At 34.0% G+C, this 24,257-nt stretch overlaps 4 protein-coding genes across 9 annotated transcripts in view; 1 reads left to right on the plus strand and 3 right to left on the minus strand.

Annotated features, from left to right (window-relative positions):
* Nucleotides 1–1,337: 1,337 nt before the first annotated feature.
* LOC107665925 (DNA repair protein complementing XP-A cells homolog) lies at nt 1,338–5,629 on the minus strand. The gene is made up of 5 exons (XM_016456990.1): nt 5,451–5,629; nt 4,557–4,741; nt 4,366–4,476; nt 2,967–3,122; nt 1,338–2,739 (listed from the first exon to the last, which is right to left on the minus strand). Exons 2-5 carry the CDS (start codon nt 4,732–4,734, stop codon nt 2,585–2,587), a joined length of 600 nt encoding a protein of 199 aa, XP_016312476.1. The 5' UTR covers nt 4,735–4,741; nt 5,451–5,629; the 3' UTR covers nt 1,338–2,584.
* Nucleotides 5,630–9,100: 3,471 nt separating this feature from the next.
* On the plus strand, nt 9,101–11,657 carry LOC107665940 (group XIIA secretory phospholipase A2-like). 4 transcript variants are annotated; one of them, XM_016457004.1, is made up of 5 exons: nt 9,101–9,257; nt 9,689–9,959; nt 10,090–10,166; nt 10,330–10,495; nt 10,651–11,657. In XM_016457004.1, exons 2-5 carry the CDS (start codon nt 9,731–9,733, stop codon nt 10,767–10,769), a joined length of 591 nt encoding a protein of 196 aa, XP_016312490.1. In that variant the 5' UTR covers nt 9,101–9,257; nt 9,689–9,730; the 3' UTR covers nt 10,770–11,657. The 4 variants fall into 4 exon arrangements, with proteins under 4 accessions (XP_016312490.1, XP_016312491.1, XP_016312492.1 ...); XM_016457005.1 differs by having other exon boundaries at nt 9,101–9,185; nt 9,687–9,959; XM_016457006.1 differs by having other exon boundaries at nt 9,110–9,257; nt 9,689–9,950.
* A 1,301-nt stretch (nt 11,658–12,958) lies between these two features.
* On the minus strand, nt 12,959–17,546 carry LOC107665975 (store-operated calcium entry-associated regulatory factor-like). 3 transcript variants are annotated; one of them, XM_016457067.1, is made up of 6 exons: nt 17,303–17,546; nt 16,045–16,229; nt 15,482–15,968; nt 14,660–14,825; nt 13,430–13,521; nt 12,959–13,252 (listed from the first exon to the last, which is right to left on the minus strand). In XM_016457067.1, the coding sequence occupies exons 1-6, from the start codon at nt 17,373–17,375 to the stop codon at nt 13,227–13,229; spliced, it is 1,029 nt and encodes a 342-aa protein (XP_016312553.1). In that variant the 5' UTR covers nt 17,376–17,546; the 3' UTR covers nt 12,959–13,226. The 3 variants fall into 3 exon arrangements, with proteins under 3 accessions (XP_016312553.1, XP_016312552.1, XP_016312554.1); XM_016457066.1 differs by having other exon boundaries at nt 12,960–13,252; nt 14,660–14,828; XM_016457068.1 differs by having other exon boundaries at nt 12,961–13,252; nt 14,660–14,828; nt 16,045–16,223.
* A 3,400-nt stretch (nt 17,547–20,946) lies between these two features.
* The window catches only part of LOC107665969 (sodium/potassium/calcium exchanger 2-like), a 21,814-nt gene continuing 18,503 nt past the window's right edge, over nt 20,947–24,257 (minus strand). Inside the window, exons 8-10 of the mRNA XM_016457057.1 lie at nt 23,543–23,632; nt 21,326–21,492; nt 20,947–21,236 (exon numbers count right to left, since the gene is read on the minus strand). Coding sequence (XP_016312543.1) covers nt 20,987–21,236; nt 21,326–21,492; nt 23,543–23,632 — 507 coding nt within the window. The 3' untranslated portion in view covers nt 20,947–20,986. The remainder of the gene's footprint in view (nt 21,237–21,325; nt 21,493–23,542; nt 23,633–24,257) is intronic.

Raw genomic sequence — 24,257 nt, forward strand, 5'->3', positions numbered from 1 at the left:
ATGGATCCACTATGACAGCTGTATATATAACAGACTACGCTGATGGTTCAGAGAGGTCGTTTTCACACCAGAACGAAAGCTGCTTACAAACCTTTCGGTGTCTGAATTTTTAACGACCTCCACAAAGCTGTTAAATTTAGGCAGCTATTTAAAATGCGGACGCCACGCATGCAAGCACTTCGAGATCAGTTACTCACAGAGGGCCATATAAAACAGCAGGTGGCAAATCATGAGTGCCATTAATCAAAGCACAGGCATTAGCGTGGTATGTCCTTCTCTCTTTCTCTCTCACTCTTCTGTGCATTGCTGGTCTTTCGGCCTTACATTGACCCTAGAGGTCAGCAGCAGCGCAAGACACTAGGCAATCTATACAATTTCTATACCAAAAGCAAAAGTTACAGCGTTACACGGCACTAAATAAATGTGCCTGTAAATGCATTAAGCTCCTTTGTAGTTTATGTTCAAGCTCAGATTAAGCTATACTATACATTATATATATAAGTTTTCACCTGTAACTATCAACAAACAACCCTTTAGATCTATTATTACAATACTACAATACAATTTAGCAGGTAGCTCGTCTCATGTCCCTGTGTGCATTAGTTGAGTCAGTGTGAATGATGATAAAAGCGTGGATGGTTTTAAATTTCAGAACTGCTATGCTGAGACTTCACAATTAGGTCATAAGAACGCACCAGGCATGAGAACAGAAATAAAAATGCCCCACTAAAAGGAATGCCCCACTGAGGAATGAATTCATTAACCTTTGTGACGTTAACACTGTCAAATAATTCTGCATCCACTGTATGTCCATAGTTTACATGAGTTTTGACATGTAACAAGCTCTGCCCATACACTACCGTTCAATAGTTTGGGGTCAGTAAGATGCATTAAATTGTTTAAAAGTGACAGTTAAAGACTAAAAAAAAATTATATTTCAAATAAATGCTGTTGTTTTGAACTTTCTATTTATCAGCTAATCCTGAAAAAATGTATCACAGTTTCCACACACACAAAAAAAAGTGTTTTCAATATTGATAATAATAGTAAATATTTCTTCCTGAAGGATTGTGTGACACTGAAGACTAGAGTAATGGCTGCTGAAAATTCAGCTTTGTCATCACAGGAATAAATTACATTTTAAAACATTAAATCAGGAACCAGCTATTTTAAATTGTAACAATATTTAAAAAAAAAAGATATTGATCAAATAAATGTATCCTGTGAGCATAAGAGACTAAACAAATCATCTTACTGAACAGTAGTATATAATACATATACCACGTAAACTACATTTGTATTGTATAAGAAACTATAAAGTTATTGTCACATTTTTTTATTTGGTATTACTAACTTCAGGAGTGACATTTCAGGACATTGCTGGAGATGTTCTTCATTTGGTGATATTCTACAGTGGGCCAAAGGGGCCAAAGACTAAAAAGCTAACAAGATATAAGGCGAACACAAATGACAGCAATGCAAGGCATGTGTAACCCTGCCTTAGTGGACACCATGACAAAAGGAACGTTCACACACTCACACTCTCAAAAAAATGGGCATGTGGTCCGATCATACAGTATGTGCCCCTGAAGAATAATAATATGCATGTTTGCCGTCATCGAGACATCAGATAATAAAAGCTGATAATGTAAACCGAATGGAGAAACATTTCCTAATATGAAAAAAGAAAACATTTATTACAAACACACAAAAAATTATTTTTAAACAAACATTTCATAGACCAAATTCATTATTTCTAATACAGCAAAAAGTATCTAGCCAGCCTTGGCATGAAAGGTGAAGAAGAAAGTGGCCATTGAGGAATGAGTGCATTCGTGTTTCTTGTGAATTGGGAAGTCTGATACTCTCAATAGGCACACAGACAGACTGAAACACAACACCGTGAGAGAATCTCTTGTATGGAATCATCAATATCTCTTACCGAACAGACAGGCACTGGACATTACGAGGTTGGAGAGTGAGAAATGAGATCCTGTTACCACTTCAACTCTGGCCTAATTTGGTGCTTCCGCCTAGTCGTTATGATATTCAGGAATGATAATATCACATTTGAGAGGGCAGATTTTTGGTAGTCACATCCTAAATATTAATTACAGCGTGATATGGTGTAATATTTAATATTACCATTTGCATTTTCTTCTCTATTTCACAGATACAGAGTATGTCCAGCAGTGTGTTCCCCCATAAATGCCAAAGAACATCAACCTTACATCATCTATCATTTTGACCAGAGTTTTCTGACAATAGTAGCTCTACAGTGCCCTCTTGTGACTAAATCTAGAGCGACATACTCTAATCGTATCTGACACTACTGTAATGCTGACATTTCTAAATTTCAGAAGGCATAAACGCAAAACAGCACCACTATGTTGGTTAGGAGTTTCAGATACTCCAAACTGGTTCAAGTGGAAACTGATGCAAACCTGTTTTGGTACCTGGACTGCAATCCAAGAGAATGTGTCGAGAACCGGAAACAAAATCAGGATTACTCTTCGCTGACCTGGATCCGGACCCTGCTTCTTCCCTAAACAGTAGCCACAGCAGTGAGACCTCGAAGACGTATTTACATTTTCTCAAAAGTGAGTTCGTGTCCACATGTTTGACACACTTTCCTGTAGAGATCTTCCTCTTCGTCTAGCAGCTCCTCGGGGCCGTAAACATGCTGATGAATGCTGGTATCTTTCTTAAACATACTGCTCCTTACTGCCCGCCTCAGCTCTGAAAGCCAGATGAAGATGGAGAGCAATGTATAAATACACACTGTGACCAAATGTAGTCGGTCACAGTCGATTCATTCAAAGGTATGCTCATTTAATCACTAATCAGTATATAATTTCTTGAAGTCTTCAACCTTATTAAGTGGAAAATTATTTTAGAGCACATTTAATTTAATGGTCTGTCTGACCATCCAAGAGTAACTGCGCCAGACTCATTGGCTTTCATACCTTTAACCTTTTTATTAAAGCGTTTCTGCTTTTGCACATCCCTGTTCTCCTCTCTACTCTCCTTGGCCTCCTCCAGAGCCTCCTCACTGCCCCACACCTCCAGAGAGCGCTTTACCACCTTAATGTAAAAAACAAAAAAGTAATTATACAGTATTCATACACAAGCAAAAATCAACAAACCAAACCAAACCAGCAATATTCATGATAAAGATGCATGACATGGTAACACTTTATAATAAGGTTTAAATTGTTAACTTCATGCATTAGATATCATTACAATGAAAAAAATATTATTTTTTATTATTTATTAATCAAGGTTAGAGTTAATTTATAAATACAATAATGGTCATTATTATTACATGTTTTCTCATAATACATTAATATAAATGTATACAAAATTAGAATTTAAATTAGAAGCATACATGTTGTTTGGGGTCAGTAAGACGTTTTTTAAAAATAAATAATTCTTTTTTTTTTAGCAATGACATTAAATCATGGCTCCACAAAAATATTAAACAGCACAACTTTATAATAAGAAATGTTTTTTTGAGCAGCAACTCAGCATATTAGAATGATTTATGGAGGGTCATGTGACACTGAAGACTGGAGTAATGATGCTGAAAATCAGCTTTGCATCACAGGAATACATTACATTTTCATATATATTGAAACAGTTATTATAATTTGTAATAATATTTCACAATATAATTGTATTTTTGATCAAATAATGCAGCTTTGATGATCACAGGGACTCCTTTCAAAAACATAAAAGCATTATAAATGATAGAACAAAGAAATTAACCAAGATTAATAAATGCTGTAAAAGTATTGCTCATTATCATTTCATGCTAGCTATTGATTAACAAAAGTTATTGTATAGAACACTGCTGAAAAGTGTACTCATAATATAATAAATTTGATATTAAAGATTAGGGAGTGAGAGAGAGAGAGAGAGAGAGCGCACGAGAGAGCGAGAGAGAGAGAGCGCGAGAGAGAGCACGAGCGAGCAAGAGAGCGCGAGAGAGCGAGAGAGAACGAGAGAGAGAGCGCGAGAGAGAGAGAAAGCGAGCGAGAGAGAGAGCGCGTGAGCGAGCGAGAGAGAGAGCACACGAGAGAGCGAGAGAGAGAGCACGCGAGAGAGAGATAGAGCACGAGAGAGCGAGAGAGAGAGAGAGAAATAATGATCTTTAAAAAAGCATCATATGACCCCTTTAACTTGTCACTCAGAATTATAAAGGATGTTTATTGGGCAGGAAAAGCTGTTATGAAGGACTTTTTTGTATTTTTATCATTGAGTTTTATATATATATATATATAGAGAGAGAAGAGAGAGAGTGAGAGAAAGCAAGAGAGAGAGAGAGAGAGAGAGAGAGAGATCAGAGATGACATTTTTGATTACCTGGTTGCTCAACCACTCTCTTTTCCTGCTGCTCATCCTCTGTTGTCTCCTCTTCAATAAAAAAGCCTGCACCTGAGTCTATAATTTTGGCCACTTTAGCACATGTAGCTCCTGAGGGAAGACACCCTAGTATATCATAAACTTAGCTACACAATCTTAAACAGGTGAAATTCGTGCAAATTCTGGCGAACCTTCTGGAGCTGAAGATGGTCTACTGGCGAGCCTGGCTTGTCTGAGCATTAATGCCCGTTGTCTGTTCCGTTCAATTTTGGCCAACATGTGCGGTGTTAAGGACACACTGGAAACATTTGAAGAGTTTGCAGCATCCGGCGGTTCATCTTGAGAATGACTGGCTTCTGGCACATCCATGATCAGTCTATATGTACAACACCAGTTTGGACACATTTAGTCATTCATTCATTTTACAATAATAATCAGTAAGTAATAAAAAAAATATTCATACAAATAAAAAGTTAGCTGAGAACAAAAAAAAAAAAATGTTAACAAGCAACAACCACAATAATTAAGATAAATATAAATAAATGAACGAATAAATAAATACATACTTAAAATATTAGAGAAATCCCAAATCAAATGTAATATATTATAAATCTATAGTGATAATAATATTATTAGTATATATAGTATAAACTATTATTGGTTACTGTATCACCTAATATAAGTTAGGGAATTATATCGTGACCAAAAATCTAAACCTTTTAAGCATTTAACGTTAACCACTATCGAGAAGATCAATATGAATGAATAAGTAAATTAATAAATGCATTAATAAAATACTAGAGAAATCCCAAATCAAATGTAATATTTTAAATTTAGAATGGTAACAATATTATATGCACATAGCATAAACTTAAGTTCGTTACTTTAATCCACAAGATCAGTATGAATAAATATATAAATTAATAAATACATAAAATATTAGATAAATCCCCAATCAAATATAGTGCATATTATACATTTACAGTGGTAATAACAACATGTAGGTTGGCTAACGTTACTATAATACATAAAGCAAAGAGCTTGAGACTTCCTACCGACAAGGAGTCTATAAAGCGATGTCTTACCGGAAACTTTGTTTTCTGTTTTTATAGTTGGTCCAAGAAGAAATTAAATGAAATCTTGAAAATGTCAGTCCAGCGTTTCAGTTTAATAAGCGTGATGTAATGAACTATGTTGTTTGTGATGTTGTTCTTCTCCTCTTGAATGTTTTGCACCGCCAGACCAACATCGCCATCTAGTGAGTCTTTTGTGGAACCACGTTGAGAAGGAACGCATTACATTGCATTATTATTATTCTATGTCTATGATCATTGCGACCGAAACCTCTCATTTGAAGAGTTTGCATCATCCGGAGACCAATGTTATTCACTTAGAATACTTATTGTTATTCAGAACAGTATTTATATTTCGTAACCAAAAACACATATACAATGCATGTTATGATTTAATTTCTTGAAGCATTTTTACACTGATCGATCTTTTAGAAAGGATGGAGAAATAGCATTCAACAACTGTTTTTCACCCAAGGTGGCAAATCAATTTGTTTTCTTGAGACTGACCAGGGCACACTACAGTTGAAAAGAAAACAAGTGCTTCCGTTGTTTTTGTTTTTATGAAAATGACCATTTATGTGAAAGTAGCTATATTTTTAAAGATGTGTGAAAAGTAATGGCTTTTAATTAGTAATAAATTAATTAGCAAATCAACACAAATCAAGTACAAAGGTCGCTGTCAATAGACATCATTTACTTTTAATAAATGCTCAAATAAATGGACATGGACGTGCTTCAATACTTCTGTCGGTGGGCAGCAGAGAACAATCTGAAGTTGTTCCTGAGATTGCCCAACATGATGATCGCATATGGGTCAATTCAGCACCTTGGAGGAGAGCTGGCACTCTGCTGGCCCCAGGGCCATGCCAATAGCTGAGAGAAGAGCTCTGAACATCCTCAGCAAAACAGTGACCGATATAATGATGGATATCGTCAATCAAGCCACTGAAAATCCTCTGCGGGCTGCTGAGATAGTCAGGCAAGGTACAGTAATACATGCTGTTTTCATTCACTTAATCTAAACAAAGTTCACCTCTGAAATAGTGACTTATCAGAGAGGTCACTATCAGTGTCTGTATAGAGACACCAATCCCATAACTGGATCAAACAGAATATGACGAAACGCTTAAAATATTAGGTAACGTATAAAAACAAAACAAATGCATTAATTAATTAATTAATGCATTTGTTTTGTTTTTATACGTTACCTCATATTTTAAGCATTTCATCATATTCTGCGGGAATATTTAAAAAAAAAATAAAATACATGGCTGTTGTATAAAAAAAATTTTTTTTATACAACAGCCATGTATTTTATTTTTTTTTTAAATATTCCCGCAGAATATGATGAAATGCTTAAAATATGAGGTAACGTATAAAAACAAAACAAATGCATTAATTAATTAATTAATGCATTTGTTTTGTTTTTATACGTTACCTCATATTTTAAGCATTTCATCATATTCTGCGGGAATATTTAAAAAAAAAATAAAATACATGGCTGTTGTATAAAAAAAATTTTTTTTATACAACAGCCATGTATTTTATTTTTTTTTTAAATATTCCCGCAGAATATGATGAAATGCTTAAAATATGAGGTAACGTATAAAAACAAAACAAATGCATCAATTAATTAATTAATTAAAAAAAAAAAAATTTTTTTTATACAACAGCAATGTATTTTATTTTATTTTTAAATATTCCAGCAGAATATGATGAAATGCTTAAAATATGAGGTAACGTATAAAAACAAAACAAATGCATTAATTAATTAATTTAAAAAAAAAATTTTTTTTGATACAACAGCAATATATTTTATTTTATTTTTAAATATACCAGCAAAATATATTATGTATGTATATATACACACAACAGCAACATTTTTATTTTACTTTATATTTAAATTTGTTTGATACAATATCAATATTTCTTTATTTTATTTTATATTTTTTAATACATCAATATTGTATTTTATTATTTTGTATACACAAGCAATATTTACATTTAATTTTTTATATAATAACAATATTTTTATTTTTATTAGAATCTATTTTATTTGTTGAATACAATCACAATATTCTTATTTTATTTTCATTTTATTTGATACAGCATCAATATTTTATTTTTTATACATCAAATTTTTTATTTTATTTTAATACAGCTGCAATTTTTTGTTAATATAAAATATGTTTTATGACACAACAGAATTATTTTATTTTATTTTATTTTAGACTTCGTGTCAGCCACACAACCTCAGAATTTAACAAACGGTTTAATTCCTGTTGTTCTTTTAGGGAAGAAATCAGTTGCTCAATCTACTGATGAGGAGCTGCATGAGTCAGAACGTTTGGGATGTAAATAATGTTTGAGAATGAGGTGCTTGGACCAAGTTCTGGAATAAAGTTGGAGGACCTTGATTCAGAACAGGAACTGTAGCTTGAAGATGTCATTTCTAACTGCTTTGAGGAGCTGTATGAGCTAAAAAGACTGAAAAGTAAAACTTCAAAGCCTGACATATACCTGAGAATGAGCTGTTCACACCAAGGTCTGGAATAAAGAAAAAGACCTTCGATTCAGAACAGAAGATGGAGCTTGAGGAGGTACTTGATGAAGCTCCATTTGAAAGAAGGAGAAGAAATAACTGAAGCCTCTCAAGGTTTAACTTTGCCATTTCATTTTGTAGAGAGTGTTGTTGACGGCCTGCTTGCAAAACTTGATCTTGCTGACATTTTTGGCATTAATCTTTCTGGATGCTCTTGTCTCCAGTCTGGTAAAGGGACTAGCAAACCTGGCAAGAATTAATGTTGCTATCTGCAGCCTTAGAAATAAGTACTTTCCTGATGAGAATGATATTGTTTTACAAATTGTAAATGAAGCTCACAGCATCCTGGTGCATAAAACTCTTCTTTTTCAAAAGCAAGGCTAGTCAGCGAGTTGGCCCATGTCCTTGAAAAAAAAAAAACATTTGAAAATTTGAACCTGAGAAACATTAATAAAAAGTGTTTATTTGTTAAAAAAAAAAACACATTGATGTGCCTTTTATCTGAACCACGACTTCTCTATGTAGAGTTTCATATGTTTAGGAGAAGAATGCTTCTTATTATTTACAAGTAACATGCAATTACAATGCAAAAGACCTATACACAGCTGTTTTCCTACCTACATAATTTTAATTTTTTCTATAATTTTATATAATTCAGGCCAACAAACTCTCTCTAACCATTAGGCCACGGCTGCCCCTCGTCGTGCCCTAAGATAGGCTTTCAAGCTATTTAGTAATTGTATTGTTTTTTTATTTATACATTTAAAACGTTTTTATTTATTTTATAATTATTTAATTAGATAATCTTGTTACATATATTTATATAGTATACTTTTATATCTTAAGGTATGCTTTCAAAATATTTACATGAAGTAGTTTTATGTTTTTCTTTGATTTATGAATGTAAACGTTTTTATTATTTTTATATTTAATTACAAACATAATATTTAACGCAAATGTTTCATTTATTTATATACTATTATATCTTAAGATGCGCTTTCAAAAGATTTACATTAAAGTACGTTTTTTATATTTATTTTATTAAACAAAAATATTTATTTATTTCTGATTTACTTAAAACGTTAGTGTTTTTCTTTATTTGATTTATGTATCGTATGTCCAGTAGGTGGCAGAGATGCACCCCGAGTTAGTTTGCCAACCGCCAGTACAAAAGTAGTAGAAGAAGAACTTCGCTCATATATAAGGTAATAACAACCTTATTATAAGGTCTCTATTTAAGCATGTGGGTTGTCTTTTTGGAAACGTAAGTAAAAGAAATACTTTACAGACAGACTCTAGAGAGACCCTGTGAAGAGGGACTTGTGTTAGCCTGTGAAGAGGGACTTGTTGAACTATGCCCTGTCGTGTCATCCGGGTTACACTGCTGCTCTCTGCTGGAATACTGATTGATGTGATTAAAGGCGATGGGTTTACTGAAGACATTAAGCCTCCAGACTGGAGAAAGACCTTAAAATCCATCCGGAATGGGGTTCATAAAATAGACAAATACCTTAATATGGCTTTGGATTTTATCGGAGGTTCAGACGGACGGTGTATTTTTAAGTGCAATGACGGTAAGTTAGGTAAGTTTAAAAGAGATTGGACATCAATAACAGAAACATTTTGTGAAGAACAAATTAACATATTCTAGAATTAAATGTACACCCTCCTCTTCATATAGTTTAACTGGAAGAAATACTTTACAGACAGACTCTAGAGAGTTAGCCTGTGAAGAGGGACTTGTTGAACTATGCCCTGTCGTGTCATCCGGGTTACACTGCTGTTCTCTGCTGGAATACTGATTGATGTGATTAAAGGCGATGGGTTTACTGAAGACATTAAGCCTCCAGACTGGAGAAAGACCTTAAAATCCATCCGGAATGGGGTTCATAAAATAGACAAATACCTTAATATGGCTTTGGATTTTATCGGAGGTTCAGACGGACGGTGTATTTTTAAGTGCAATGACGGTAAGTTAGGTAAGTTTAAAAGAGATTGGACATCAATAACAGAAACATTTTGTGAAGAACAAATTAACATATTCTAGAATTAAATGTACACCCTCCTCTTCATATAGTTTAACTGGTAATGGGATTTGGCTCTTTATAGGGTACACACCGGTTCCTCGTCCCAAATACAAATCACCTCCACCCAACGGATGCGGCTCCCCTCTGTTTGGATTTCAGGTGAAGACGACAACATGCAGTTACTTAGTGTTTTAGTGTCATATTGCTGTATTGTGGCTTTCACTTATCTGTAGTGGGAAACTGAAGTGATTGCTTCTCTAGTTTGAATGTTGCTTACTCTTTTAATATTCTCTCGCCTGACTTGTGTTGTGGTTGACTGCAGCTTGATATTGGGATCCCATCTATGACCAGATGCTGTAATGAGCACGATCTGTGCTATGATACTTGTGGGAGAGAGAAAAATGACTGTGATGAGCAGTTCCAGGTCTGTCTGGAGTCCATCTGTAGTAATTTACAAATGACACTGGGCTTGTCCCAAAGTGTTCAAGGTAAGTTAAAACAATTTAACGTGGAAGTCTGTCCTAACTGTATGTATTTCACAAAAACAATTATATTTTAACTTGACAGTCTTTCTAACGACATCCTACTGTATTTCTATGTAAATTGCTGAGATCTACCTTTATACTCATATTTGATTTCGCAGCCTGTGAATCAGCAGTGACTTTGCTCTTTGATACGGTCATGCACGTGGGATGTAAGCCTTACCTGGATAGCCAAAGATCATCCTGCATTTGCCACTATGAAGAGAAGGCTGATCTGTGAACAGTTAATATATTTATGTTGAAGTTTGATTGTGTGTTATGGTCTCAGGGTACAGCAAGATGCAATACAATTTGTTTCTTTGCTTTGTATGACACATCATTGCAATGTCAAAGTAAACGTTGCATTTTTTAAATTACAAAAGTGAAATTATTTAATATGATTATAAATATATACTGATGTGCCTTTATTATATATACACACACACTACATTATATATATATATATATATATATATCAGATTGTAATATGGGATATTATTGTGATATGGGATAAAATAAAGATTTTAAACCCCAAAAAATTAACATTGCATGAAGTGACTTGTGAAAACCTTGATGAACCTATCATCTGAATCAGCAGACATACACTGTGTTCCGAATTATTATGCAAGTGACATCAATAGGATTTCGGTACAATAAAGAGTCAGATTTTTGTTTGTGTTGTTTTTCACATCTTTTTTCACATTTCACATTATTACATAATTAACCCGGAATGGCAAAGAATGGTCATAGCAAGAAGAGCTTCAACAAATCAGAATTTTAATATAAAAACCAATGAGTAATAGAGTGAGCCAATGGATATATTATGCAGTGCACACAGTATTATTACAGTATACAGTATGTCTTAGGTATGTCCAGTAACAACTATCTCACACACAAAAAAGGTTCTAAACTAGTATATTTGACATGATTTGTATTCTCTCTCTCTCTCTCTCTCTCTCTCTCTATATATATATATATTATTATTACATACTCCTGCATGAAACAATTTAAGCGGGAAACTATGCAGGTACTTATTTATTGACTGGAAGTTGATTGGATTGTCTACACTTTTTTTTACAACAAGGAATCATTTCATAGTAGGGCTGGACAATAATTCAATATCAATATATATATATATATATATCACAATATTTTTTTCAATAATGGTCGGTGATATGATTTTTAAACATTTCAGATATTTCAATATACACATTACCAGTGTTTCCCAAACATTGATTTATTTGTAGCGGCTCCACAATATCACCACTGATCGCCACAAATAGATTTTCCAAAAGGCGTTTGACTTCTTTGAATAAACATGAGCACTGCACGTTTCAAAATCAAAACGCAGAGGGGCTGTTTTATATAAATGTATCTTTAAAGGGAATCGACTGTCTTCAGAAAAGCTTCGATGGCATTTTCATTTTATCTGACAAAGTAGCGTTTATGAGCGCAGCGCTGCTTTATTTATAGCCGTTACCGTGGAAACCGCTGTATTTCTGATGTTCCAAAAGCGCCTCCTACTGGCAGAGAATGAATGTGCATTTTCAATAAGCCCGTCTCCAGCAACATGTTTTTGTTGTTGATCACACTTTTTTTCTGTTTTCTCCAGCAACTCTGAGCACTTTTCATATTGTTTATCCTGGATGAAGCACTTTTGTTTCAATCTATAAGAATAATCAGCCTATGCTATAGTTTAAAGTTAAACATAATAAGGGGAGTCTGAGAGTCTTATGTTTATTTGATGTGATTTCACATTTCGTTTGTATGAAACCTAAATACAAATAAAATGTGAACATTACTTTTTTTGTACCGTTTTTAGTTCTAAAATATTATGTAGTTTTATAGGAGGAGGTTTCATAGACTTGGCAAATTAATTTTTCAGAAATCTGTAGGTACAGACATCAGTTGTGCTCTTGGCAGTTTTTCCTGAGGCTTTTTAAAAATTGTTCATATCGATATTGGAATTATATCAACCGAAATTAAGAAATATATTGTGATATAAATTTTGGCCATATCGTCCAGCCCTACTCTGGATGTAAAGATCTTGGAGGTTGGGCAGGGGGGAACCAGTAATCCTCTCAGCAGTCCTGACTGTCCGTTGTAGTCTCTTGATGTCTGATTTGGTAGCTGAACCAAACCATATCGATATTGGAATTATATCAACCGAAATTAAGAAATATATTGTGATATAAATTTTGGCCATATCGTCCAGCCCTATTTAATAGAAGATTTATTTTTTATTTTTTTTTTGGAATATTATAAATTTTTTGGAATATTATTGAACAATCATTGCAGAATAAGGCCAGGAACTTGCATTAAGCATGTAAATAGTATCCATTTAGATTTAATGTTGACTTTAAATATTTACAGAAATATATTTTAAATATTTATATCAAAATTAAAGACCTCTAGAATGTAAAACTTTCAGTTTCTTTTGAGAAAAAAAAATAGCATTAAACACTAAAACAGTAGAATCAATTGTTTTTGGATGTTATTTTTTAAATTCACAGTTAAACCTAGAATGAAAGAAGGCAGGTTTTAAGATAACAACAACAAACCAGTCTAGAGTAATAATGTGCTACGTCTAGTTCAGCAAAGTCTGGGCAATAAATGAACAGCAGTATGAAGAAAACATTGTAATTCTTTGTAATGTGCCTGTTGATCATGTACCAATCTGAGAACTGAGGTTGGTCAATCATCTTCTTTTAGTTCCTCCAAAACCTGCACCACAAAACACCATAAATAGATCTCATCTCCAAAATACACATGTAAATGACTTATAATGACTTACTCATGGCATTATGCAGCCCAGTACACAGTGACATTACAGGAGGGAATTGTGCTTTGAAATAAACAAGAACACATCTGACATCTTTAACGACACTTGCTGTAGTTTACCTGATGCTGTCCGTGTTCCTGAGCTTGTTTTTGGTGCTGGAGAAGGTCGGTTGGTGTAAGATGGTCCTGTGAAGCCCATGGGTGGCTGGCGTCTAACATCAACATGAAAGTCAGGTGAAGACTGAACTAAAAATTACTGCCTTTAGATTTACATTAATGCTATTGGCAGATCCTTTCTTACCAAAAAGGCTTGGTACCAAATAGTACCAATACCAATGCTGTTACATAAAAGATTCACTTTGATTTAGTGTGTCTTGAGATTTTTTTAAACCTAATAATAATAATAATAATAATAATAAAAGATTAACTAAGCCAACAATTCTAGTATTATGTTTAGAAATGATGTAGCCTTGCTGATTCAAACTGGATGCAGTTCCAACATTTTATTATTGTGTGGTTAAGTGAGTTCTACATACTGTAGAACAGAGATTATGAATGATCCACAATGACAAGTTCAGTTTATTTTGGAAAATATGATAGCCTGTATTACACCACTTGAGAATATGATCACTTACTAGTCTTATGCACTGCATCTTATTTTTGTAACTTTGTAATTTTTTTTTTTTTTTGTAACACTTTAGTATAGTGACCAATTCTCACTATTAACCAGTTGTTTATTAGCATGCATATCACTAGCATTTTGGCTCTTACTAGTCTTATGCACTGCATCTTATTTTTGTAACTGTAATTTTTATTTTTTTTTGTAACACTTTAGTATAGTGACCAATTCTCACTATTAACCAGTTGTTTATTAGCATGCATATCACTAGCATTTTGGCTGTTTACTAGTACTTATAAAGCACAAATTCTACATGACCTTATTCTACATCCTTAATCCAAACCAATACCTAAATTTAACAACTACCTTACTAACTATTAATAAGCAGTAATTAGGAATATATTAAGTCGTAGTTAATAGTTGGCTAATAGTGAGAACTGTACCTTAAAATAAAGTGTGACCTGTGTGTAATGTATCTATTTACTTTATGTATTCAGGAATGTAACCACTGTGACCTTTTGACTTGACTACCCTTCTAGTATTTTACATTTCAGGGATATTTATCTTTGACTACTTTTAAATTTTTTGTTTCCACATTTCTTTTCAGACCTCACATTTGTTGAACTGTATGCTTTATCAGGAAACTAAATAAAGTTCATTAAAAAATGTAGCCTTGATACTTTAAAGTGCTTGCTATAAGTAAATTATGTGAGAATATGTTGCTTGCTTACCTCTGATTGCCAAACAAATATCCCAGAATTCCACCTGTGCCCATTCCAGTCCAGAATCCACCCCCACCACGTCCACCAGTGTTTCCACCAGTGAAACCAGTCCAAGAACTCTGAGGTCTGGTGTACGCATCAGAAAAGCCGTACCTGGGCTTTGAGCTAGACTGATCTGCTGAGAGAACCCACAAAACAGGAAATATTATACACTCCCCATAAATAAATATGCAAATATTATGGATATTTGGTTACTCTTCGACTTTCAATGTCATCACTAACCCGACTCGAGTCATTCAAAAACTGTTTGCTTACCAACATTCTTTCAAAATAACTTATTTTTTTGTTCCACAGAAAAAAAGAAAGCCATACAGGTTTGGAATGACACGAGGGTGAGTAAATTATATAATTTTCATTTTTGGGGGAACGATCCCTTTAAATCTATAACAATGAAGAATGGAATCAAACTGAAACTTCTCACATTACACGTGTTAACACTTACTGTTTCAGACAGATAGAATGGTAGAATGTTAGATAGATGGATGGATGGATGGATGGAATGGTAGAATGTTATAAAGATAGATAGATAGATAGATAGATAGATGGATAGATGGATAGATGGACAGAATGGTAGAATGTTATAAAGATAGATAGATAGATAGATAGACAGTCAGAATGGTAGAATGTTATAAAGATAGATAGATAGATAGATAGACAGTCAGAATGGTAGAATGTTATAAAGATAGATAGATAGATAGATAGATAGATAGTCAGACAGAATGGTAGAATGTTATACAGACAGACAGATAGATTCATTGATTGATTGATTACCTGAGTAATAATCTGGTTTGAATCCAGGTGGTGGTGGCTCCATGCCATGACTGTTATCCCCGGTCCCGGGGTATCCCTGGGATCCATCTCCATGGTAACCTTGGTGGCCGTGAGTAGGACTGCACAGAAACTTCTTGTATACAGCATATGCTACCAGCAAAAGGAAAGCTACCACTATAAGCCCACCCACTCCGTCACCAGACGGTCCGTTCTGGAAGGGATACTGGTTGTTGGACTGCTGATAGTGGCCTCCTCTCTGCTGCTGCTTTTGATTGGAAAAGCCTTGGAAGAAGTTTGAGGCAAAGTCTGAGAAGCCAGACGTGCCGTGCGTGTGCTGCTGCTTCCCTTCTGCTGTGAGCTCCAGCGTGTACTCCAGACCGCATGAGCCTCTCAGCACATACGCGTCATTGGGACTGTTATAGCCCTCACAGGAGACCTCCACACGCCCAAACCTGTACACGTTGTCCATGTCAGCCTTGCATTCCCACTACAAAGAGGGAGAGAGTAATACTATGAAGAGTTTCTAGGCTTATTATATGCAAGAGGCAATTTTTGTGCCTTACCTGTGTGTCTATGCCATCTGATCCTCTGTTGTAACACTGGACCACCTCAGGAACAAATGATCCGCAGCCAGCTGATCCTCCAACACACTGCAGCTGTAGAACAGGACTGGAGCGACGTGCAGTGGTGTAGCGTCCTCTGTGGAGGGTGAGAACCTGAACATCACGCAGTAACACAGCCTCTGTTGCTGGAAGAAAAGATTTTATTATTATTTCTATCTATCTATCTATCTATCTATCTATCTATCTATCTATCTATCTCACACAAAAGCACCATATGCCCTCTTTAAGATACAAAGATTTTATACAATATTTAATTTATATTATACTTTAATTTTTATGTTATTTATATTTAATATTTATTTTTTTCTTTCTGGTTTGCATTACTTACGGTATATTTGATATTTTTATTGTTTTATATTACATATTTTTATTATAATTTTGGCCACACACACACAAAATGTTGTTTCACATAAAAGTAGTGCCAACTGTCCTCTTAAAGATAAATATATAACAAGCAATTATTTATATATGTTTTTCCTTTCTTCATATTATTATTATTACTATTAATTACATATATATCTATATCTATCTTTATATATATATATATATATATATATATATATATATAGAGAGAGATATATAAATCATCACACTTTTGTTAAATTTCTCAGAAAACAAGACTTCATATTTTAATTTTGCATCTTAAGTAAATGCATCTTGATTTAGACAGACATATATATATATATATATATATATATATATATATATAGACAGACAGATAGATATCATATTAGCCACACCTCCCAAACTAATTTTGTATTACATAAAGGTCCTAACTGTCCTCCCTGTACATACATTACAATAATTTACATAATTCTTTTACATTTTCCTTTCTTCTTCTTATAAAATATTAATAACTCATCATCACATATTTATAATATATCATATTTGCCACACCACCCAAACTAATTTCGCATTACATAACAGTAATATTAGTCAAATATTATCACACAAATTTATGTTAATATTGGACACACCTACAGAACATTTGGTATGAAAAACGAGTATGCACTTTAAGATCGAAATGAACAGAAATGAACAAAAGTTAACTTCCTGAGTCTCAGCAGAGTAACAACATCCACCAAAGCTGCGCATTAAGAGTGAAACTTCAAAAAGTATGTCTAATGCGAACTCATTTTACTCAGACTGAACCATCCATCTTCTCTGATTTTATTATGATTGTTTGTTCATCTTTTACCATCATTCCAGCAGCTGATGTGAGGCACAATCAACAGCAAAAAGTGAAGAAACAAAACTCCAGAGCTCTTCATTTCTCCCGTTATGATGGAAAATCCTCTTCTTTAGCCTTGAGATGGACTAAAATGTCTCACTCTAAGCCAGTACGTGGCTTTTACCAATAAGTGAAAATAAAGTCTGATGTAAACAAGTGTCACTAACCGCTCAGTGCAACGTCATTCTTTTCACACTTCCGCTTCCGTGTTTATACAGATTATACAGATGAACCTTTGAGCCATCTACTGACAGGTACCTCGAATTACACACCATTAACCTCCAATAATAAAGCGAAAAAGGTTTTAGACTGACAAAATGTTGAGAAAATGCAAGTTTCTGTTGTAATAGTAACTTTTGTATCCTCACTCAAAATATTAGTTACCACTTTTCCATTCGAGTTAACATTAACTGTGTTAAATCACACCTGTTTGCACTGAACAGCTGTAATCTTACTTTATAACCACCTATTTCTTTATTTTATAAGATAAAAATAACTATATATCTTTATTTAATATTATATACTATAAAATAATGTCATCTCTGCAGTGATATTTATTGTTTAATTTCACAAACAAATTTTTGTTGGGGAAAAAAGACAACATTAAAGGGTTAGTTCACCCAAAAATGAAAATTAGCCCATAAATTACTCACCCTCAAGTCATACAAGGGAATATGACTTTCTTCTTTCAGACGAATCCAGTCGGAGTTATATTAAAAATGGTCTTTGATCTTTCAAGCTCTATCGAGGAGACTGGTTTTCCTTTGCTGAAGTAAGGAAACTTTGCTTCCTTTGCTCCTGTTAACAAACGTTGGTTTTCACAAGACTCACCGGTGCATGCGCAACGCTGAACTCTTACGTCATCCTCTCGGAGCTGCTTCCGTGTAGGACTGTTGGCGCAAGCTACATTAAAGTGATTATTACGTTTTGAATATGGATATTTTTCTTACAAAAACGCATAGATTCGCTACAGAAGGCCTTTGTTCACCCCCCGGAGCCGTGTGAGACACTTTTTTTATGGATGGGCACTTTTTATTTAACTTCTTTTGGACTGAAGCAATGCAACACCCGCTGAGTGCCATGAAACAGCTTGAAAGATCAAAGACAATTTTTAATATAACTCCGACTGGATTCGTCTGAAAGAAGAAAGTCATATACACCTAGGATGACTTGTGGGTGAGTAATTTATGGGCTAATTTTCATTTTTGGGTGAACTAACCCTTTAACTTCAGCCAAATTTTTTTATTGTCCCTACCACGTTAAAATGTTACATTATCAGAAATGATTGTTTTAATGGTTTTGCAAGCTAAAACTTTTGTATTCTTCATTTCTCAAATTTAACTGATATTTCCTCTTCTTCCTCCTATGTAATATTAATAATATATCATCACATATTTGGCCACACCCTTCAACAATTTTGTAGGCAATTACATAAAATTGTATTAGTAAAATTATTAAAAGTATTAATTTCTCAAAAGGATGTTTCACATCACAAAACAAAGTTTAGGCATTTAAGCTCAAAATGAAAATTCTGAATAATTCCCCCCAAGAAATTCATAAATACAAATACTTCAAGTAATACTGCTTTAGTGTAAGTTTAGAAATAATTTTATTTTGTCCATCACTCATGTAAATACACAAATTATGAATGGATAGATACATATGTATTTAACTAAGAATAACGGTCAACTGTTTGGTGCTCTATTCCTTTAGCACTTTCACTTCCAAATTTCATCCCATCATCCAAAATTATTTAAGACAGGAATGAGAGATACAGGCGGGGATGAATGATCATTAAAGAATTCTGCAAAGTGTGCCATACAGATCTACTCACATTGACACCAGCTGGCAGTCTGTAAATGAACATGAGCTCAATAGTCTAGACAGATGATGATGATGATGATGACGAAGACAGCACAAGAAATGACAGCTTCTGCTGTAACTGATTGTGAACAGAGAGTGATAACTGGTTTTCCTCTACAAGCAGAGAATGTCTTGCACTATTCATTCATTCACTGGATTTCGCCAAACAACTCACACCAAACAGAGAATAAACATATAAAATATTGCATTTACAAATAACATAAATAATGTGTTTACTTATATTAAATAATAAAACGAGTGCTCCAAATCTTTCGAGTTGTATACTGATTATTTGCAGTTCTACACTCAAAAAATAATTGAGCTTAAATTTAAGACTTATGTATTGAAATTGCATATCAAATTTCCATCCATGTGGATTACACAGACTTAACGTAAACTAATAAACTTAATGTAATGCATATTTGTAAGTCATATATAAATGAAAAGAAAAGGGTAAGATTTCTGCACTAAAAAACAAACAAACATGGCATAGTCATGACTATTAAATAATTGCATCTACAGTATTTCATTTCAAATAGCTTAGAATCAGCATAAATCTGTTCATTGTGGAAACAATTACATTTATTCCGTTAAAAAGTATGGACATGGTTAAAATATGGATAGCTATGAAACAAGCAATATTCAGTTAGTTAAAATATATGAGGTTGAAACAAATTGGATTTATCGATAAATAACTAAACCTGGTTATTCTGTATTTTTATAGTACAATTATTTAGTACTATAAAATGTATTAGTACTATTACAGAAATCTTGTTTTAACTTGTTTCATTTACATATGACAGACAAATATGCATCAGTTTCATTTTAGTATCCCTATACTATTACCGTTTTTTTTTTTATATTTTGAATTCGTTTTTACTGTATTTTCCATTTTCAGTTTCATATTTGAGTATTTTTGTTGTAAATTGTCATTTTTTAAATTATTGTTTTTTATTTCAATTTTAGTTTAATAGTTTTAGTTAGTACATTAAGTTAAACAAAATTTTGCTTTGGCAACTAGCTGAAATAAAATAAGTTTACGTTTTTAATATTTTATTTTATTTCACTGAACGTTTATTTTATTTAAAGTAACTTTTTCTCTTTTTTTTTAGTTTACGGTAAAACGGTGTAATCCAAATGGATGGAAATTTTATATGCAATACAAATACATAAATCCTAAATTTAGTTGTTTTTTTTTTGAGTGTAGACTTCTGAAGACTATGTCTACAAGTCTATTCAATAAATGATATGATATACTCAGAATGAAATTGCTCAAGTAACAACCAGAAAGGACCAGCGTCTAGACAAAACAAATATGGAGCTTTGTTTCCTCAAGTTGTTGTACAACACAATGCTTATGATATCATGAGCTTTAAAGCACAGTACCAGGATCTTGATTTATTTATTATTGCATATTTGCATCAAAGGTCATTCCTGAGTCTGTAGACATTCCCCATAGATGTCCGCCTCTTCATTGGATGTGGTGTCTCCTTGCTCTTAATGTCCAGCCTCTTCATGCAGCGTATTAAAAATGTCTAAAATCTACAGTACATCAAGTCTCCATGTACTGCTTTGGAGAGTGCATACAGAATAATGCACTACTTTCCCATAACAAACTACTGCTTGGAAAGCCCTGCTACTCAGACTTCAGTGGATATAAAGATGCAGTGCCACAACGCAGCTGCGGCCGAGCTCCCATGTTATCATTCGGATGCCCTGGAGTGCCTTCGGAGCAATAAAGAAGGGCCTGTTCCCAGAAAATGAACAACGGCGTGCAAGATAAAGGAATCAAATGGAGACCGGGCAGATAATGATCTTGTCCTCCAACATTACGCTGACAACCAGGAACACAAAGTAGAGCAGGAACATGAAGAAACCCAGCAGCTTGCTCATCTTCCACTTGCACACAGCGATGGAGATGATGACGAAAAGGAGCATGAGGAAGAGCAGAATGATGGCGCAGAACAGGCCGTTGCTGCTCACGGCCACTGAAGTCAGGTCGTTCAGGAGGGAAAACATTAGCCATGGAAATGGCAGGCTGGGGACGGTGAACAGACACAAGGAGATGTTTTACAGTAGGTAGTCAATAACATGATGGTTGTTGTGTTAATGATGAAGATCTCTCACCCTACAGTGATGTCAAATATGTTGGAGCCGACTGAGCTGGAGACGGCCATGTCGCCGAGACCCTTCCGGGCAACAATAACACTGGTGATGAGATCAGGAATGGAGGTACCAGCCGCTAGAATAGTCAAACCCATAATCTCCTCTGTGATTCCAATAGTCTCACCAACCTGTGGGAGAAATTTGCATTGGGTGTTTAATGTGCTCAACAATTCACCACAGTTTGTACTAAAATACTATGATAAAACTGTGTTGAACTTGGTGTTAGCCTGAGCTGTCATTAAAGAACAGCAGGAAGGAGATCCTACATTAATTCATTCATTTATTATGATTTTACACTAGTAGCACTAGAGGTAACTGTAGTGATTTTGCCATTTTGGTGCAAACGTTGTAAGGGCAAATTGACATGCAAAAGACAGCAAAAAGTAGGCAGTAAAATTATTTTGCCTCCTAAGATCACAAAATCACATTGCTTTGGCCAAATCTCATCTATACTTTGTGGAATATGTAATCCAAGAAATCACTGCGATGAGCTTGGTGAAAAAATCCATCTAGGATAACAGAGGACGGATGAAGAGAGTGAAATGTTATTTATTAATCTAATCAATATTTATTTATATACTTTAATAGCACTTATTAATATCTTATTAGCTTTTATTTTTATATTTACAGGTTTCGTTTTAATTGTAAGTTTTAGTCTATTTTTATGTGCTTTCGTAATTTTTATTTTATATATCTACTTTTTTTTATTTCAGTTGTAGTTTTTTTATTTCAATGTTTTTTTGTAAGTTGTTGTTTTTTATTTTTTGAAATAAAAAAAGTTAAAAACTTTTGTAATCTAATATTTGTTTTATTTTAACTTTCAATAAAAAAAAAATGTTAAATCGTTTTTTAGTTTTACATAACAATAACAGCACTGTTCACTGAAAATGAAAATTGACATGGTACCATGATATAGCCATGCAAATGCCATTGTATACTGTATTAATATGTTATCATGTCAAAGTACCATGGCAGTACCTTTTTGCAAGGGCCTCACATACATTTCATTTTTCTAATTGATATAACCAATTAACCAATAATTAAAACTACAGTAGGTTTAGCATCTTATCCAGTACAATCCAAAAAGTCCAAGGTCAAATGTATTATATTTCAGTGGTTCTCAGCCTTTTTGACTCGAAGGCCAACACAATATTTTAAGGCCCCTCTATACAGATATTTTTGGTATTTCTTCTATAATTATTACAAAGTTGTCTGGTTTCAATTGGAAGTACTGATTTATCATGTTAAGTAACCACAATTCATTTAGTTATTTCTGAAGTTCTGGTAGACTGTAATAGTTGATTCTAGTCTCTCTGGAAAACCTGAAACATCTGACTGCAATGGGTTTAGATAAGTTGCTACAGAGGGAGCTGATGCAGAGCTAAAGAACAGTTGCCTCTAAGGGAAAAGACAAGAATAGCTTATTGGATTTGGGATTTGGCTGGTTCTGAATGTGCGGCGTTACAGATTTACAGCAGTGTCATAAGGAGAGATCAACCTTCACCTACGACTACCTCACACTGAAGATAACACTCCTCTTTCTCTCGCAGTTCTTTGGACTTTTTTTTTGGACATACAATATCAACTAGTGGTTCTCAGCCTTTTTGACTCAAAGGCCAACACAATATTTGAAGGCCCCTCTATACAGATATTTTTGGTATTTCTTCTATAATTATTACAAAGTTGTCTGGTTTCAACTGGAAGTACTGATTTATCATGTTAAGTAACCACAATTCATTTAGTTATTTCTGAAGTTCTGGTAGACTGTAATAGTTGATTCTAGTCTCTCTGGAAAACCTGAAACATCTGACTGCAATGGGTTTAGATGAGTTGCTACAGAGGGAGCTGATGCAGAGCTAAAGAACAGTTGCCTCTAAGGGAAAAGACAAGAATAGCTTATTGGCTTTGGGATTTGGCTGGTTCTGAATGTACGGCGTTACAGATTTACAGCAGTGTCATAAGGAGAGATCAACCTTCACCTACGACTACCTCACACTGAAGATAACACTCCTCTTTCTCTCGCAGTTCTTTGGACTTTTTTTTTGGACATACAATATCAACTACAGTATACCTAATTTCAGAGCAGAACAGTAAGATAAAAACATTGGTGAAAAAACTGCAATATAACAGAAAAGCTGTGTGAAACTGGTGTGTGTGCTATTGGTGAAGATGAGGTACCTGATGAGCCCACCACACCATCAGGTAAGAGAAAACAGCAATCCAACTAATAGATCCCAAAAATGTGAGCGGAAAGAACTTTTTTGATGTCTATGGAACAAGAGAGGATAGAAGGAAAAATGAGAAAGGGATGTCATGCTATTCAAATATTTACAACACAGCACCAAGCAGTCTGTTTGTTTCATCAGCCTGAAACTGGGCTTTAAAAGACACTTTGTTCAAATCTGTTCATTGTACAACATTGACGCTGTTATTGAACTGAACTGAATTAACATTGAGCTGAATAACGGGCCACTAATCGCTGAATTGAACTTGTTTCATAATTAATTTTACACAGTTATTGAACTGAATCAACACTGAACTTGAGCTGAATAATTTCACTATTGTCTTGTTAGAGCTGCTTTACAGTAAAGTTTTGATTTGTCTAATATTTGATGAAGTTTGCATTACTTTCCAGTTTAATACTGTGAAGCTACTTTGAAACAGTTTCTATTGTATAAAGTGCTGTATACAATTAAAGATGACTTGACAATTACACAGAAAGTGACAATGGCAAGATCGGCATTAAATATGTGACCCTGGAGCACAAACCAGTCTTAAGTCGCTTGGGTATATTTTTAGCAATAGCCAAAAAAAACATTGTATGGGTCAAAATTATAAATTTTTCTTTTATGCCAAAAATCATTAGGATATTAAGTAAAGATCATGTTCCATG

The sequence above is a fragment of the Sinocyclocheilus anshuiensis genome, unplaced genomic scaffold (genome assembly GCF_001515605.1).
Source record: "Sinocyclocheilus anshuiensis isolate Anshui unplaced genomic scaffold, SAMN03320099.WGS_v1.1 scaffold775, whole genome shotgun sequence".
NCBI lineage: Eukaryota > Metazoa > Chordata > Actinopteri > Cypriniformes > Cyprinidae > Sinocyclocheilus > Sinocyclocheilus anshuiensis.

Coding starts and splice junctions, on each gene's coding strand:
- LOC107665925 (XM_016456990.1), bottom strand. CDS start 4,734: ATGGATGTGCCAGAAGCCAGTCATTCTCAAGATGAACCGCCGGATGCT. Junction 4,477..4,556: donor ACCATCTTCAGCTCCAGAAG/GTTCGCCAGAAT, acceptor GTCTTCCCTCAG/GAGCTACATGTGCTAAAGTG. Junction 3,123..4,365: donor GAGAGTGGTTGAGCAACCAG/GTAATCAAAAAT, acceptor TTGCTTGTGTAT/GAATACTGTATAATTACTTT.
- LOC107665975 (XM_016457066.1), bottom strand. CDS start 17,375: ATGAAGAGCTCTGGAGTTTTGTTTCTTCACTTTTTGCTGTTGATTGTG. Junction 14,829..15,481: donor CAAACCAGATTATTACTCAG/GTAATCAATCAA, acceptor GGGTTCTCTCAG/CAGATCAGTCTAGCTCAAAG. Junction 13,522..14,659: donor TATTTGTTTGGCAATCAGAG/GTAAGCAAGCAA, acceptor TGTTGATGTTAG/ACGCCAGCCACCCATGGGCT.
- LOC107665940 (XM_016457004.1), top strand. CDS start 9,731: ATGCCCTGTCGTGTCATCCGGGTTACACTGCTGTTCTCTGCTGGAATA. Junction 10,167..10,329: donor CCCCTCTGTTTGGATTTCAG/GTGAAGACGACA, acceptor GGTTGACTGCAG/CTTGATATTGGGATCCCATC. Junction 10,496..10,650: donor CTTGTCCCAAAGTGTTCAAG/GTAAGTTAAAAC, acceptor TTGATTTCGCAG/CCTGTGAATCAGCAGTGACT.